The following is a 16,620-nucleotide window of genomic DNA, read 5'->3' on the forward strand; positions in this document are numbered from 1 at the left end:
CGGCTGGCGGCGCATGCATGCGTAATATGGATTTAGGATATCGGATACGTGGTACACAAATGTGGACGAGGCAATTTGAGGATTGACCTGTTACTGTCCGCGAACAGATAGGGCGCCGGATTTGGTACGTGTGCACGCTGGTCTTGGTTAATGCGGACACGAGACCACTCTTGCATCATTTGTTTCTTGATGTGGCTTTTCTTTTCACCCACCCCCACTTGTGTAGTTTTTCACGTGTTGATCACTCTCATCTGGCATTGCCGTCCAGATCGGACTAACCGACAGTGCTGGGCCAGTCAGCAGCAGCATGTGGCAAGATCGATCTGTACCTGTTATTACTTGCCCAAACACGGAAAACTCTCTGCCTAGCTAGGATTAACAAACAAAGAAGGAAGGGAAGGAGCTCCAGGAAAGAGGAGGGAGACGAAATTCCGAGAGTGGCCGACGGAGAGAGGTTTCCATCCACGAAGCGATCGACCGGGCGCGCGGCGATCGATGGCGGCGAACGGGCACCAGATCCAGCCGGCGGAGGAGGAGACGATGAAGCTCATCATCGACACCGACCCCGGCATAGGTACCGTACCTACCTCATCCCGATCCTCCATTGATCCCATCGAACCTGTACCCAATTCCCTTACTCGATCCGCCACACCGAAAACTACGAGCATCCTGGCCTGATCGGCTGATCCCCATTCCCCCTTCCATGGAGTCCAGGTAGTATGTACTCCCTTCGTTCTAAAATAGAGATGACCCATATAACCCTTCTCACATTCTCTGGATCTTGGAGATGCTAAAAGGAGTACTGTAGAATGGATACTGGTAGCTGATCCTCATCCTGCCTTTCAGTCGAAAGCGAAACAAAGCTAGTTCTGGTTACTACATTTGTATTCTCTCCGATCCATATTAAACTTTATACTAAGTCAGCGATAATTGAGGGATACCTTTTTTTTTTATACTTCCTCCGTTTTATAATGTAAGACGTTTTTTAACACTCGTGTAGTGTCAAAAGATATCTTATATTATGGGACGGAGGGAGTATCATTTTTAGTACGTACTCAGACACTCTTTTGCTCAACCCCTCACGTCGCCTTCCCTCGGGCGACGCCACCCCCCCCCCCCCCCCAAACCCTAGCCGCCAGACTCTCTTCGTTCCATCCGCAGCCGCCGCTGCCACTAGCAAGGGCTGCGGTGGCAGCAAACCCGGCGCCATAGGCTCCAGGGCGGGTGGTCGCCGCGGTATCCCTTGTGAGGCGGAGGAGGCATTTCATGAGAGGAGGCCAGGGGTGGCAGTCAAGGCGGCAGTCAAGGCGGCGACGATCGAAGCCTCCATGGCCGGCGATGACCTGAGGTTGGGTGGTGGCGGTGGCGGCGCTCCATCCAGCGAGGGTGGCGGCTGCGTGCAGATGGGTGGCCTCGATGGCCGTGGATCTGGCGTCCTGCCTAGATCCGTCACGGTATGGCCTTGGCCGGCCGGTGGCGCGAGGAGGACCGGGACCGGTGAGGGGAAGGCTGGAGGCTTAGATTATGTCCATTTCTATGTCCATCCGTTTCGTTGATGATCTACGTAGTTTAGCTTCACGTTGCATGTAGTATAGATTTAGGGTACCGGGTATATGGATAGATGTGAACGAGGCGATTTGAGAACTGTCCGGTCACTGTCAAAAACGTATAAGGTGCCGGATTTGGTATGCGTGACTATAGATGCTCTTATAGAGGAATAATAATAAAACTTGTCGTTTTCCCGGGAAAAGAAATCATGCGAAAATAGGCGTGCACGCTGGCCTTGGCTAACGCGGAGACGGCGGGGACGAGCCCACGACTTGCATCGCTTGTGTTATCCCGATGTGATTTTTCTTTTTCTTTTCACCCCACTACTTGGAAATCCGTTCTTCCATGTGGTTGCGCGCAAGTAGGAGTATGCACCTGTCGTGTTGATCACACACACTCATCTTATAAGACATATGATTTGGGAACTGCTCGACACCCCTAACCCGGGGTGTGGCTATCTCATTATATACATGTACCTAAGGGGTACAATACAATATACAGAGGCTACGTATATACAGTCTAACACCCTTCCTCAATCTTAACTATGTCCTGAAGTACAAAGCAAGTTAAGATTGCGCCTACAGCCTACAAACTGTGGTTGTGGAAGAGGCTTCGTGAAAATGTCAGCAAATTGATCCTTTGACGAGATGAACTTGATACAAAGTAGCTTCCGTGCAACACGTTCCCGAACAAAGTGATAATCCACCTCAATGTGTTTTGTCCTAGCATGAAACACTGGGTTCGAAGAAAGATATGTAGCACCAATGTTGTCACACCACAGGACCGGAGGACGGGCTTGAGGAACACGCAGCTCTCTCAACAGAGACTGTACCCATATGATCTCAGCAGTCGCATCAGCAACAGCTTTGTACTCAGCCTCAGTACTACTGCGAGACACTGTTGCTTGCTTGCGAGCATTCCAGGCGATCAAGTTAAGACCCAGAAATACCGCATAACCCCCCGTGGATCGCCTGTCATCTGGACTACCAGCCCAATCTGCATCAGAGAAAGCCGAGAGCTCATACGACGGTGCAGACTGAAGAAGCAAACCATAGGAGGCAGTAAGACTGACATAGCGCAAAATACGCTTCATAGCTGACCAGTGAGACGTCCTGGGTGCATGCAGAAACTGGCAGACACGGTTGACTGCATAGGAGATATCAGGCCTGGTAATAGTAAGGTATTGCAGACCACCAACGACACTGCGATACTCAGTAGCATCATCAGACGAGAGAGAGTCACCATCAAGAGCAGACAACCGATCAGTGGCAGACATCGGAGTGTTAACATGTTTGCATTTGAGCATTCCAGCACGACGCAACAAGTCCAAGGAGTACTTTTTCTGAGTGAGAGTCAAACCAGCAGAGGACCGTGAAACCTCAAGACCAAGGAAAAAATGAAGAGTACCTAAATCCTTGACAGCAAAATCATCACGGAGAGCAATCACAAGGCGATCACAGCAGCAGCAGAGGAACTGATGAGGATGATATCATCAACATAAACCAAGAGATACATCGTAACCTCAGGGCGCTGAAGGAGAAACAGTGACGTATCAGTAGTGGAGGGAGTAAACCCAAGAGCCCGAAGAACAGACCCAAGACGAGCATGCCATGCACGAGGAGCCTGTTTGAGTCCATACAGTGCCTTAACCAGACGACAGAGATGATGAGGTCGTGTCGGATCAACAAAACCAGGTGGCTGACGCATATAAACCTCCTCCTCCAGAATGCCATGTAGGAAAGCGTTCTGCACATCAAGCTGACGAAGGAATCATCCACGAGGAACCGCAAGAGACAGTAGTAATCAAATGGTAGTAGGCTTGATGACTGGACTTAAAGTGTCTTCATAATCAAGACCATACCTCTGTTTGAAGCCCTTGGCAACTAACCGTGCCTTGTAGCGTTCAATGGAGCCATCAGCATGTCGCTTGACTTTGAAAACCCACTTGGAATCAATGACATTGACACCAGACACTGGAGGAACAAGACGCCAAGTATCATTCTTTTGGAGGGCCTGAAACTCTTGTTCCATTGCATCACGCCAATGAGGAATACTCAGTGCAGCCTGAAAGTGACGAGGCTTTGCAGTGGGATCGGCAACAGTGTGAGCCATGCACGCAGCAAGCCACGCAACCGTCCCATCCGTGTGCTCCTTTGGACAAAATACACCGGACTGGCTCCGTGTGCGAGGACGAAGCGGGACAGCAGGTTCTGCTGGCACAGTCGGTGCAGCAGAGGATGTGGACGAGGCCGGCGCTGAGTCGGGCGAGCCGGGCTCACCGATGACCGAAACAGGGCTGGTCGGCGACCCGGGCGCCAGGGCAGACCTGGCCGGAGCAGGTGACTGGACCTCCGGACCAGTGGCAGCAGTAGGCGGCCCGGGCGAGAGGCAGCCACGCAAGGCTGGCGCTGGGGAGGCCTGCGAGCCGGGCGAAGCTGGCGCTGGCGAGGCCGCTGGTGCTGACGAGGCCAGTGAGCCAGGCGAGCCCAGCGCCCGTGGGGCCAGCGTGAGGCCGGACGGGGCCATCGTGAAGCCAGGCCAACGCGGCGCCCGCGAGGCAGGCGGGGGAGCCTCCACAGGCGAGACGGGGACGGGTTGGCGGGTGCCGCCCGTCATGCATGGCGCATGCACGTCCCGATCAGGAAGCTCATCGGTGACCTGTTCATCAAGTAGCTCGAGCCGGGCACCGCGTCCAATACCTGCAGCATGATTAGGAAGCAACGCAGGGGCATATGCAACATCCACAAATTGATCAGGCGTAGGTGTGGACACGGGCACCGGTGGTGTAGAAGTGGTAAAGTTAGTCGGAAGTGCACGAAAAGGGAAAACATTTTCATCAAACACAACGTCACGAGAGATGTAGACGCGGTTGGTAGGAACATGCAAGCACTTGTACCCTTTGTGAAGAGAACTATACCCGAGAAAAACGCACTTCTTAGACCGAAACTCTAGCTTGCGCTTGTTGTATGGACGTAAGTGAGGCCAACATGCACACCCGAACACTTTGAAGAATGTGTAGTCTGGAATCTCATTAAGCAGAAGCTCAAGAGGGGTTTGCATTTTCAGAAGTCTCGAGGGAAGCCTGTTTATGAGAAAACAAGCTGTGGAGAAAGCATCACTCCAGAACCGAAACGGGACGGATGCATGAGCTAGTAAGGTTAGGCCAGTTTCAACAAGGTGACGATGCTTACGCTCGGCAGTACCATTCTGCTGATGTGTATGAGGACATGACACGCGGTGCGAAATCCCAAGTTTGTTAAAAAACGAGTTGAGGTTGTGGTATTCACCCCCCCAGTCGGATTGGACATGGATGATTTTCTGCTTAAGAAGACGCTCAACGTGTGCTTGAAACTGAATGAAGACATCGAACACATCAGACTTACGTTTAATAAGATATAACCAAGTAAAACGGCTGTAAGCATCAATGAAACTGACATAATAATTGTGACCGCTAACAGATGTCTGGGCATGACCCCATACATCAGAAAACACAAGCTCAAGAGGATGTTTCACAACACGACTAGACTCTGAAAAAGCAAGCTGATGACTCTTGCCCTGCTGACAGGCATCACAAATTGTTTCAGCAGTTTTATTGGACACTACTGGTAGATCATGACGATGCAAAACATGTTGAACTATGGGAGCCGCCGGGTGACCAAGGCGCGCATGCCAGTGTGTAGGCGACACACGAACACCACTGAACACCTGAGGAGAGGACGGCATGGAAGGTGGGCGCGGCGCATCAAGTGCATACAGGCCATGGCGAAGACGACCGCTAAGTAGAACGGCCCTCGTGTCCCGATCCTTGATAAAGAAACGAAAAGGGTGAAACTCAGCAAGGACATTATTATCACGAGTAAGTTGAGGAATGGACAACAAACTACGCGTAGCAGAAGGAACACGAAGGACATTAGATAGATGCAATGTGCGAAAATTGTGTGCAAGGAGAGAGGCCTGACCAACATGGGAGATGCGCATACCTGCTCCACTGGCGGTGTGCACCTGATCATGACCACGATATGGCTCCTGAGTAGAGAGCTTACCCATCTCACCGGTGAGGTGGTTGGTAGCTCCAGTGTCCATGTACCATGCAGGATCAACTGAGTAAGACGGAGTACGGCCATGATCATGACTCGTCACGGCGGCGGCGGCCTGCTTGTCGTTCCCTTTGCCATTGTTGCCGAGGCCCAGAAAATCTTGCTTGTAGCGACGATGGCAGCGAGAGGCAATGTGGCGCTCAAGGCCACACAACTGGCAGGCCTGTTGGGCACCACAAGAAGAGCAACACGCCACCGGCCGGTTATCACCCGTGATGGTCGGAGCACTGCCCCGCGAGGCCGGTTGTGAAGGCGGCGCCGGTCTGCCTCCTGAAGATGATGACCGCTGGGGCTTGCCACGAGTTGCGGCATTGGCGGAGGCGAAACTGGGGGAGGCCCGACGCGCCTTAATGCGCTGCTTACGGACAAGCAGACGTGCATAGAGCTCACGAGGTGGAAGCGGGTCATCGCGGCCATGAACATTCTCAATGAGATTGTCATAATCATCATCAAGCCCATTAAGCACGAAGGTGGTGAACTCCTCATCCTGCAGCGACTGACCAACTGAGGCCAACGTGTCGGCGAGACCCCGCATCTTGTTGAAGTAGTCGGTGATGCTGAGGTCACCAAGCTTCGTCTCACCCAGCTCAGTGCGTATAGAGTGAGCACGCGCCTGAGACTGAGAGGCAAAACTGGTGTGAAGCGCCGCCCACGCCTCCCAGGATGTAGCGGCGAAGATGACCAGCGATGAGACGCTCGGGGTGAGCGAGGACTGGATGGCGGAGAGGATGGCCTGATCCTGAGCCACCCAGGTGTGGTACGCCGGGTGGTGAGGGGGCGGACACGGGATGGATCCATCAACGTAGCCCTCCAGATAGCGACTCCGCAGAAGAGGGAGCACCTGGGCACGCCAGGACAGGTAGTTGTCCGGCGCGAGCTTCACCGGCAGCAGATGCGAGAAGTAGAACGGTGCAGGCACCGTGGCCGAATCAGCATGGGCATGCGACGATGCATACAGGCCCATCGACGAGGCCGCCCCAGGATGTACTGGATATGCCGAGTAGGGCGGGTAGGATCCGGGGGAAACCGCCCCGGGAGCGCCGTAGTGTGTCGCGGGGGCGCCGTAGGGTGCCGCGGGAGCACCGTTGTAGGGTGCCGCGGGGACACCGTGGTTTGCCGCAGCCGAAGCCACGTGCCGCGAGGCAGCCGCAGCTCCGTGCGGGTGCGGGGAGGACGCCAGGTAGGGTTGAGGCGGCGCTGGTGCCGAGTAGTGTTGGGGCGGCGCGGGCGCCGAGTAGGGTTGGGGCGGCGCGGGCGCCGAGTAGGGCGGCGGCGGCGGAGCGCCATAGTAGTGATGAGGCGGCGGCGGCGCTCCATAGGGTTGGGGCGGCGCCGGCCAAGACGGCGGCGGCGGCGGCCCACCATAGATCGCAGGAACGCCGCCCGCAGGAGGAGCAGCACCAGAGGGAGCACCGATCGGGGTGGCGCCGCGGTCTCCCGATCCGATCGGGGAGCGAGGCGACGACGAGGCACCGTAGGCCATCGCGAGAGGCTGCGAGGCAAGGAACGGTGAGGCAGTGGCGAGGGCCGACACCACGGCGACGGCGGGAGGAACCGAGGTTGGCGCGACGGCGGCGGTGGCGGCGGCAGTGGAAGATATCGTAACCTAATTTGATACCATGCAAGACATATGATTTGAGAACTGCTCGACACCCCTAACCCGGGGTGGCTATCTCATTATATAGAGGTACCCAAGGGGTACAATACAATATACAGAGGCTACGTATATACGGTCTAACACATCTGCCATTGGCGTCCAGATCGGACTAACCCACGACAGTCAGCAGCAGCATGTGACAAAATCGATGTCTTCCTGTTACTTGGCCAAACACGGAAAACTCTCTGCCCAGACAGACAGGGCAAACAGAGAGGACGGAACCAGGCAGAGGAGACAGAGTGACCGACGGAGGGAAGGTTCCACCCACCCACCGGGCGGCGAACGGGCATCAGATCCAGCCGGCGGAGGAGACGATGAAGCTCATCATCGACACCGATCCCGGCATAGGTACCTACCCTCCTCATCCCGATCCTGCGTTGATCCCGAATCCGTAGTCCCGTACCTTGCTCGATCCGCCGCACCAAAAAATGGCAGGCTGACGACGGTTCCCGCGATGTGCGCCCCACAGAGCCGTGCTCTTACTCTGGGTCTCTGAGCAAGTGCTATGTCAAGGCAGCCGGCCGGCAGATTCATCTGAAGGCCGCTTGCTTCACACTGGAATGGAACGGAATGGACACTAGTAGTAGTAGTAGCTCCTGATCATTCTTGATTCCCGGGGGCCTTTCTATCATCGTTACTTCTACATTTGCAGAACAGAATATACTGCTCCTTTTCCTTTTTTTGACTATCCCCCTTTTCCTTTTTTAGCATCATTACTGTACTTACATAGCGAATCTTTTCTTCTTCTTCGGAAGAAGGACAACAACAAATCACTGTAATGTACTAGTACTAGTAATATTTACTACTTCTCATCGTTTACTAAAAATCTGCTCTGCGGCATGTCCACCCTTCTCAGACGACAGCGTGGCGATCATGATGGCGTTCCATGCGCCGGGCGTGGAGGTCCTAGGCCTCACCACCATCTTCGGCAACTGCACCACCGCATACGCCACCCGCAACGCCTTGATTCTGGCACGTACTGCGAGGCAGCAACATTCATTGCAATTCATATTTTGCTGAATTTGAACTGATAACTGGGCTGAAAAGAAGAAGAATAATCCTGTTTGATTGGCTTGGCAGTGTGAGAAGGCAGGCCATCCCGACGTACCGGTGGCGGAGGGCAGCGCCGAGCCTCTCAAGGTATACCGCTCGTAGAATCTGCCGTTTCGACGCTGGTTACCGCATTTGCCAAACATTCGAATACAGCTGTTCAGAGATTAAACAATGTATCAGCAGTTCAGCACGCATTCAGTAGCATGCAAAGCTTCCTTAGAATGGACTCAATATTTACCATCTCTAACAGAAATTGACAGTGATGTCTGAAACCTTGGTTTATTAAGCAAATCTGCAAAACCTGCCTATTCTGTCTGTGCCACATTTATCTTCGGTATTCAGAACGCACCATCTTCTGAACTTGCATATTTAATACTAGTATACGTATCAGCAGTGCACACATTAATTAGCATGCAAAGCTTTCCCAGAATGGACCAGAGATCTCAAATGGAAGTTGACAGTCAAGTCTGAAACTTTGGTTTGTTACGCAAATCTGCAATACCTGCCTATTCTGTCTGTACCAGATTTATCTTCAGTATATTCAGAATCCACCATCTTCTGAACTTGCATATTCAGTTGTTTCTTCAGTTATGTATGTATATATGTATTTTTCTTTTGAGAGGAAAGTCAGTATGTATTGTGAGATGGAAATTTGAGCTGCTCATATCTTTCTCTGAATCGCAGGGAGGGAAGCCGCAAGTTGCAGACTTTGTTCACGGATCCGATGGCCTCGGGAACGTACCTGTCCCTGCTCCCACCACCAAGAAAGCAGAGCAAACTGCGGCGGAGTTTCTGGTCGACAAGGTGTCGCAGTTCCCGGGGGAGGTCTCCGTGCTTGCCTTGGGCCCTCTGACCAACATCGCATTGGTACGTTCTTTCTCTGTTCATATATTTAAGCGCCCCAGAATGTTTTCATGTTCAGGTTGTGCATGTGAGTCATGCAGGAGATCAACATTTCTGTCTATGAAAAAATTTGTCCGAAAAAAACTCTGCTCGAGATTTAGCACTCTCTGAATCTTGCTTTAGGCCATCAAGATGGACCCCTCCTTCGTGACCAAGGTGAAGAAGATAGTGGTGCTGGGCGGAGCCTTCTTCGCAGCAGGAAATGCCACGCCTTCGGCCGAAGCAAACGTAATGTCACCTTGATCATTTCAGTGCAACGATTTCTGCACTCAGTTTTGGCTCATTTCACCTTGGATTAACTTGTGCTGATGCCTCTTATCGACGGACAGATCCACAGCGACCCGGAGGCGGCGGACATGGTGTTCACGTCGGGCGCGGACATCGCGGTGGTCGGCCTCAACATCACCACCCAGGTGAGCTTCACGGAGGCGGACCTGTCGGAGCTGAGGAGCTCCGGGGGCAAGCAGGCGCAGTTCCTCTGCGACATCTGCAAGTTCTACAGCGACTGGCACCTCCACTCGTACGGCGACCCCGCCGTGTTCCTGCACGACCCGGTGAGCCTTGCCGCGCTGGTCCGGCCGGAGCTCTTCACCTTCAGGAAGGGCGTGGTGCGGGTGGAGACCCAGGGCATCTGCAGAGGCCACACCTCCATGGACATGGGGCTCAAGAAGTAACCGATCAACTAATGAGTATTTTATAATCAATCTATCATCGTTTGGATTCACTATTAGTTACTGATCAGTGATCTCACCGTGATGCTGTTTGCAACAATGGCGAACAGGTTCAAGTCGGAGAACGCGTGGTCGGGCTACACGCCCATCTCGGTGGCGTGGACGGTGGACAAGGCCAAGGTGGTCGCCTTCGTCATGGAGCTCCTCAAAAATTAATCAGGAGTTCATGATCTGTATATCTGGTCATCAAATGATTTGAAATTGTAGAGATCCGTCGGTCGATCGACTCGTGATTTATGTGTACCCCATTCGACGCTCTTCATGTAGACACATTGTCTCGTGGAATTATTGAACTGCTCGTTGTGAATTGTCATGATCGAACTCACTACCGAATAACTGGATATCGCGGAATTTTCTATGCCGACAGCTTTTTGTCGGGCCGTCGGCACAGGTAGAAATGCCGTCGGCAAGCCTCCAACTGTTACGACGGCTATCTGACCTGTACCGACGGCTATCTGGCCTATACTGACGGCCACAGGCGTAACTGCAAATTCCGGTAGTGACTGCAATTGGTTCTCAATATTGCGATGTCGACTAAATTAAGACTAGGAGGCGAACAAAGGTTGCCTCAGTGGAGAAGCACATTGGCGGAGGACCCAATCCCTCGCTCCCGACCCAACCCCTCCCGCTAGGGTTCCCCCGTCGGCGCCGGCGCCCTAGCCTCCTCCCGCCGCCGCCGGCCGCCGGCGCGTGCGCCCCGGCCCACCCCGCTCCCCTCTCCCCTCCTCCCCGTCCCGTCCCTGCGCCGTCTCCCCGGGAGGCGGCCTGGGGCGGCATGCGCCCCTTCCCCTTGTCCTCTACCTTCCTTCCTTCCCTCCCGCCGCCGCAGGCGGTCGCCCCCGGCTCTGGCCGGGTGGTGTCGGCGGTGGTGGGTCTTCCAGTACCCGCGCGTGCTCCTCCTGCCCGAGGCGGGGGGCGGCGGCGGTGATGTTCGACCGGTGGCGGTCCGACGTCCTAGTGGCGCGACCGGCGGCGCGCGCAGTGGTGGTGCTTCCACTTGGCGGCGGAGCGGTCCGGTGGTGCTGGGTGGCCGGTGTCGCGACCCATCTGGGTCCTAGCGGGCCGCCTCAAGCGCGGCCGCGACGCCCACTGTGCGGGGAGGCAGGGGTGCGACTTGGACAGGGGCGGCGACGCCGACGACGTGCCCGCTGCAGCGCGAAGGCGGGAACTTTATGGGCCTCTGAGAACCTGGCCAGGCCTGTGGGGCCACGGGCCGGGTATGTTCCTGCTTAGCTTTGTCCACTTCAATACCTCTTTCAGAAATTTTATGACCCAAGACAATACCTTCATTAACCATAAAGTGACACTTCTCCCAATTCAAGACAAGATTTGTTTGCTCGCATCTCTGCAAAACTCGATCAAGATTGCTAATCATCAAAATACTTCCCAAACAGAAAAGTCATCCATGAAAACCTCAACAATCTTTTCACAAAAGTCAGAGAATATAGCAGTCACACATCTTTGAAAGGTAGCAGGTGCATTGCATAGACCAAAAGGCATACGTCTATAAGCATAAGTTCCAAAGGGACAAGTAAAAGTGGTCTTTTCTTGATCAGGTTGAGAAACATGTATTTGTGAAAAACCAGAATATCCATCAAGGAAGCAAAAATGTGTGTGCTTAGATAATCTTTCTGGCATTTGATCAATAGAAGGCAAAGGGTAATGATCTTTTCTAGTTGCTTAGTTTAATTTTCTAAAATCAATTACCATTCTATAGCCTGTAACAATTCTTTGTGGAATAAGTTCATTCTTATCATTAGGAACAACAGTAATACCTCTTTTTTTAGGGACACAATGAACATGACTTACCCATCTACTATCAGCTATGGGATAGATTATACCTGCTTCTAGAAGTTTTTAATATTTCCGTTCTTACCACTTCTTTCATCTTCGGATTTAACCGACGTTGGTGATCAACAACGGGTTTAGCATCAGGTTTTATATTAATTTTATGCTGACATAGAGCGGGACTAATGCCCTTTAAATCATCAAGAGTATATCCAATAGCAGCTCGGTGCTTCCTTAGAACTTTCAATAATCTTTCTTCTTCATGTTCTAAAAGGTTAGCACTAATAATAACAGGATATATATTCTTTTCATCAAGATAAGCATATTTCAAAGTGTCTGGCAATTGTTTTAATTCAAACACAGGATCACCTTTAGGTGGAGGAGGACCTCCTAGAGTTTTAATAGGCAAATTGTGTTTAAGCAGAGGACGTTGTTCAAAGAAAATCTTATCTATTTCATCTATTTCATCTCTTTCATGCATATGTAAATCATTTCCATGGTCTAGTAAATATTGTTCTAAAGGATCAGTAGGTGGCACAACAATAGAAGCAAGACCAATTATTTCATTCTTACTAGGCAATTCTTTTTCATGAAGCTTTCTACTAAACTTGAAAAAATTAAACTCATGAGACTCATCACCAAAACTAACACCAACCGTTTGTTTCTCACAATCTATTTTAGCATTAACGGTGTTCAAGAAAGGTCTACCAAAGATAATGGGACAAAAGTCATCTTGTGGGGAACCAAGAACGAGAAAATCAGTAGGGTATTTTATTTTCCCACACAAGACTTCAACATCTCTAACAATACCAATTGGTGATCTAGTGTCTTTATTAGCAAGTTTCATAGTAACATCTATGTCTTCTATCTCTGCGGGTGCTATGTCATTCATAATTTGTTGATATAAGGTGTAAGGAATAGCACTCACACTAGCACCTATGTCACATAAACCATAATAACAATGATCTCCTATTTTAACTGAGATGACGGACATGCCAACATCAGGTCTATGCTTGTCTTTTTTATCAGGTTTGGCAATTCTAGCAGCTTCTTCACAAAAATAAATAACATGCTCATCCATATCTTCTTCCAAGAGATCTTTAACCATAGCAATATTAGGTTCTACTTTGATTTGTTCATCAGGTTTAGGTGTTCTAATATAGCTTTTGTTAATCACAGTTGAAACTTTTGTTGGGAACTGTGACGCCCCCGATTCAATCATACACTAATCATACACGCAAACGTGTACGATCAAGATCAGGGACTCACGGGAAGATATCACAACACAACTCTAAAAATAAAATAGGTCATACAAGCATCATAATACAAGCCAGGGGCCTCGAGGGCTCGAATACAAGTGCTCGATCATAGACGAGTCAGCAGAAGCAACAATATCTGAGTACAGACATAAGTTAAACAAAGTTGCCATAAGATGGCTAGCACGAACTGGGATATAGATCGAAAGAGGCGCATGCCTCCTGTCTGGGATCCTCCTAAACTACTCCTTGTCGTCGTCAGCGGGCTGCACGTAGTAGTAGGCACCTCCGGTGTAGTAGGAGTCATCGTTGACGGTGGCCTACGACGTCTACGAGGATAGATCGAGGACAGGAAGGGGGGAACCGGCGAAGAGGCTCACTGCGGGTCCGATGGCGCGCTCGAGGAGGCCGGTGAGGTCGCAGTGGTGTAGATCGATGACGATGACGTGCGGTGGCCGAAGCAGAGGAGACGAGGTTGGCGATGGCTACGCAGCTCCGCTCCTAGCTCCGATGCCCGGAACAGACACGGACGAGCGCGACGAACATCCAGGACGTGCTCCCGCCCGCCGGAGAGGCTGGTGGACGCGTCAACGACGGCGAGGAAGTGGTGACCACGTGAGCTTGCAAGCTCAAAATCGACCCACAGGAGAGGGGGGGGGATGATGGGGATCCAGGAGGGAATGGGAGAGGGCGAGCTAGGATTTCAAGGATGCTACCTTATAGGCCGAGGGGGGGGGGGGGGGGCTCGTGGCGACCATCCATGGCCATGGCGCCGTGGATGCGTGCCACGCCCTCCCTGACTCCTGTACAGAGGAGGGGATTGTTGGAAATATGCCCTAGAGGAAATAATAAATTGGTTATTATTATATTTCCTTGTTCATGATAATCGTTTATTATCCATGCTAGAATTGTATTGATAGGAAACTCAGATACATGTGTGGATACATAGACAACACCATGTCCCTAGTAAGCCTCTAGTTGACTAGCTCGTTGATCAATAGATGGTTACGATTTCCTGACCATGGACATTGGATGTCGTTGATAACGGGATCACATCATTAGGAGAATGATGTGATGGACAAGACCCAATCCTAAGCCTAGCACAAGATCGTGTAGTTCGTTTGCTAAGAGCTTTTCTAATGTCAAGTATCATTTCCCTAGACCATGAGATTGTGCAACTCCCGGATACCGTAGGAATGCTTTGGGTGTACCAAACGTCACAACGTAACTGGGTGGCTATAAAGGTGCACTACAGGTATCTCCGAAAGTGTCTGTTGGGTTGGCACGAATCGAGACTGGGATTTGTCACTCCGTGTAAACGGAGAGGTATCTCTGGGCCCACTCGGTAGGACATCAATGTGACCAAGGAGTTGATCACGGGATGATGTGTTACGGAACGAGTAAAGAGACTTGCCGGTAACGAGATTGAACAAGGTATCGGGATACCGACGATCGAATCTCGGGCAAGTACTATACCGGTAGATAAAGGGAATTTTATACGGGATTGATTGAATCCTCGACATCGTGGTTCATCCGATGAGATCATCGAGGAGCATGTGGGAGCCAACATGGGTATCCAGATCCCGCTGTTGGTTATTGACCGGAGAGTCGTCTCGGTCATTTCTGCGTGTCTCCCGAACCCGTAGGGTCTACACACTTAAGGTTCGGTGACGCTAGGGTTGTAGAGATATTAGTATGCGGTAACCCGAAAGTTGTTCGGAGTCCCGGATGAGATCCCGGACATCACGAGGAGTTCCGGAATGGTCCGGAGGTAAAGATTTATATATGGGAAGTCTTGTTTTGGTCGCCGGAAAAGTTTCGCGCATTATCGGTATTGTACCGGGAGTGCCGAAAGGGGTCCGGGGGTCCACCAAGGGGTCCACCTGCCCCGGGGGGGGGCACATGGGCTGTGGGGTGCGACTTGGCCTATATGGGCCAAGGAAACCAGCCCCAAGAGGCCCATGCGCCAGGAGATAAGGGAAATGGAGAGTCCTAAAGGGGGAAGGCACCTCCGAGGTGCCTTGGGGAGGATGGACTCCTCCCTGGCCGCACCCTTCCTTGGAGGAAGGGCCAAGGCTGCGCCCCCTCTCCCTTGGCCCTATATATAGTGGGGGGGAGGGAGGGCAGCAACACCTAAGCCCTGGCGCCTCCCTCTCCCTCCCGTGACACATCTCCCTCCTCCCGCAGCGCTTGGCTAAGCCCTGTTGGAATCCCGCTACTTCCACCACCACGCCGTCATGCTGCTGGATCTCCATCAACCTCTCCTCCCCCCTTGCTGGATCAAGAAGGAGGAGACGTCGCTGCTCCGTACGTGTGTTGAACGCGGAGGTGCCGTCCGTTCGGCGCTAGGATCATCGGTGATTTGGATCACGACGAGTACGACTCCATCAACCCCGTTCTCTTGAACGCTTCCGCGCGCGATCTACAAGGGTATGTAGATGCACTCCCCTCTCTCTCGTTGCTAGATGACTCCATAGATTGATCTTGGTGATACGTAGAAAATTTTAAATTTCTGCTACGTTACCCAACAGTGGTATCAGAGCCAGGTTTATGCATAGATTCTATGCACGGGTAGAACACAAAGTAGTTGTGGGCGTCGATTTTGTCAATTTACTTGCCATTACTAGTCTTATCTTGATTCGGCGGCATCGTGGGATGAAGCGGCCCGGACCGACCTTACACGTACACTTACGTGAGACAGGTTCCACCGACTGACATGCACTAGTTGCATAAGGTGGCTAGCGGGTGTCTGTCTCTCCCACTTTAGTCGGATCGGATTCGATGAAAAGGGTCCTTATGAAGGGTAAATATAAATTGGCATATCACGTTGTGGCTTTTGCGTAGGTAAGAAACGTTCTTGCTAGAATCCCATAGCAGCCACGTAAAACATGCAACAACAATTAGAGGACGTCTAACTTTTTTTTGCAGGGTATGCTATGTGATGTGATATGGCCAAAAGGATGTGATGAATGATATATGTGATGTATGAGATTGATCATGTTCTTGTAATAGGAATCACGACTTGCATGTCGATGAGTATGACAACCGGCAGGAGCCATAGGAGTTGTCTTAATTTATTGTATGACCTGCGTGTCAATGAAAAACGCCATGTAATTACTTTACTTTATTGCTAACCGTTAGCCATAGTAGTAGAAGTAATAGTTGTCAAGACAACTTCATGAAGACACGATGATGGAGATCATGATGATGGAGATCATGGTGTCATGCCGGTGACGAAGGTGATCATGCCACGCCTCAAAGATGGAGATCAAAGGCGCAAGATGATATTGGCCATATCACGTCACTTTATGATTTGGATGTGATGTTTATCATGTTTACATCTTATTTGCTTAGAACGACGGTAGCATAAATAAGATGACCCCTCACTAAAATTTCAAGAGACATGTTCCCCCTAACTGTGCACCGTTGCGAAGGTTCGTTGTTTCGAAGCACCACGTGATGATCGGGTGTGATAGATTCTAACGTTCGAATACAACGGGTGTTGACGAGCCTAGCATGTACAACCATGGCCTTGGAACACATGCGAAACACTTAGGTTGACTTGACGAGCCTAGCATGTACAGACA

The 16,620-nt window shown here is 51.5% G+C and overlaps 1 protein-coding gene across 2 annotated transcripts; it reads left to right on the forward strand.

The window, feature by feature from the left end:
- Window positions 1-324: 324 nt before the first annotated feature.
- LOC123180150 (probable uridine nucleosidase 2) lies at window positions 325-10,299 on the forward strand. 2 transcript variants are annotated; one of them, XM_044592122.1, is made up of 7 exons: window positions 325-574; window positions 8,159-8,274; window positions 8,383-8,442; window positions 9,040-9,222; window positions 9,382-9,486; window positions 9,588-9,928; window positions 10,040-10,299. In XM_044592122.1, exons 1-7 carry the CDS (start codon window positions 496-498, stop codon window positions 10,143-10,145), a joined length of 990 nt encoding a protein of 329 aa, XP_044448057.1. In that variant the 5' UTR covers window positions 325-495; the 3' UTR covers window positions 10,146-10,299. The 2 variants fall into 2 exon arrangements, with proteins under 2 accessions (XP_044448057.1, XP_044448058.1); XM_044592123.1 differs by lacking the exon at window positions 325-574 and adding an exon at window positions 7,391-7,650.
- The last annotated feature ends 6,321 nt before the right edge of the window (window positions 10,300-16,620 follow it).

Source organism: Triticum aestivum, chromosome 1D (assembly GCF_018294505.1).
Source record: "Triticum aestivum cultivar Chinese Spring chromosome 1D, IWGSC CS RefSeq v2.1, whole genome shotgun sequence".
Classification (NCBI taxonomy): Eukaryota; Viridiplantae; Streptophyta; class Magnoliopsida; order Poales; family Poaceae; genus Triticum; species Triticum aestivum.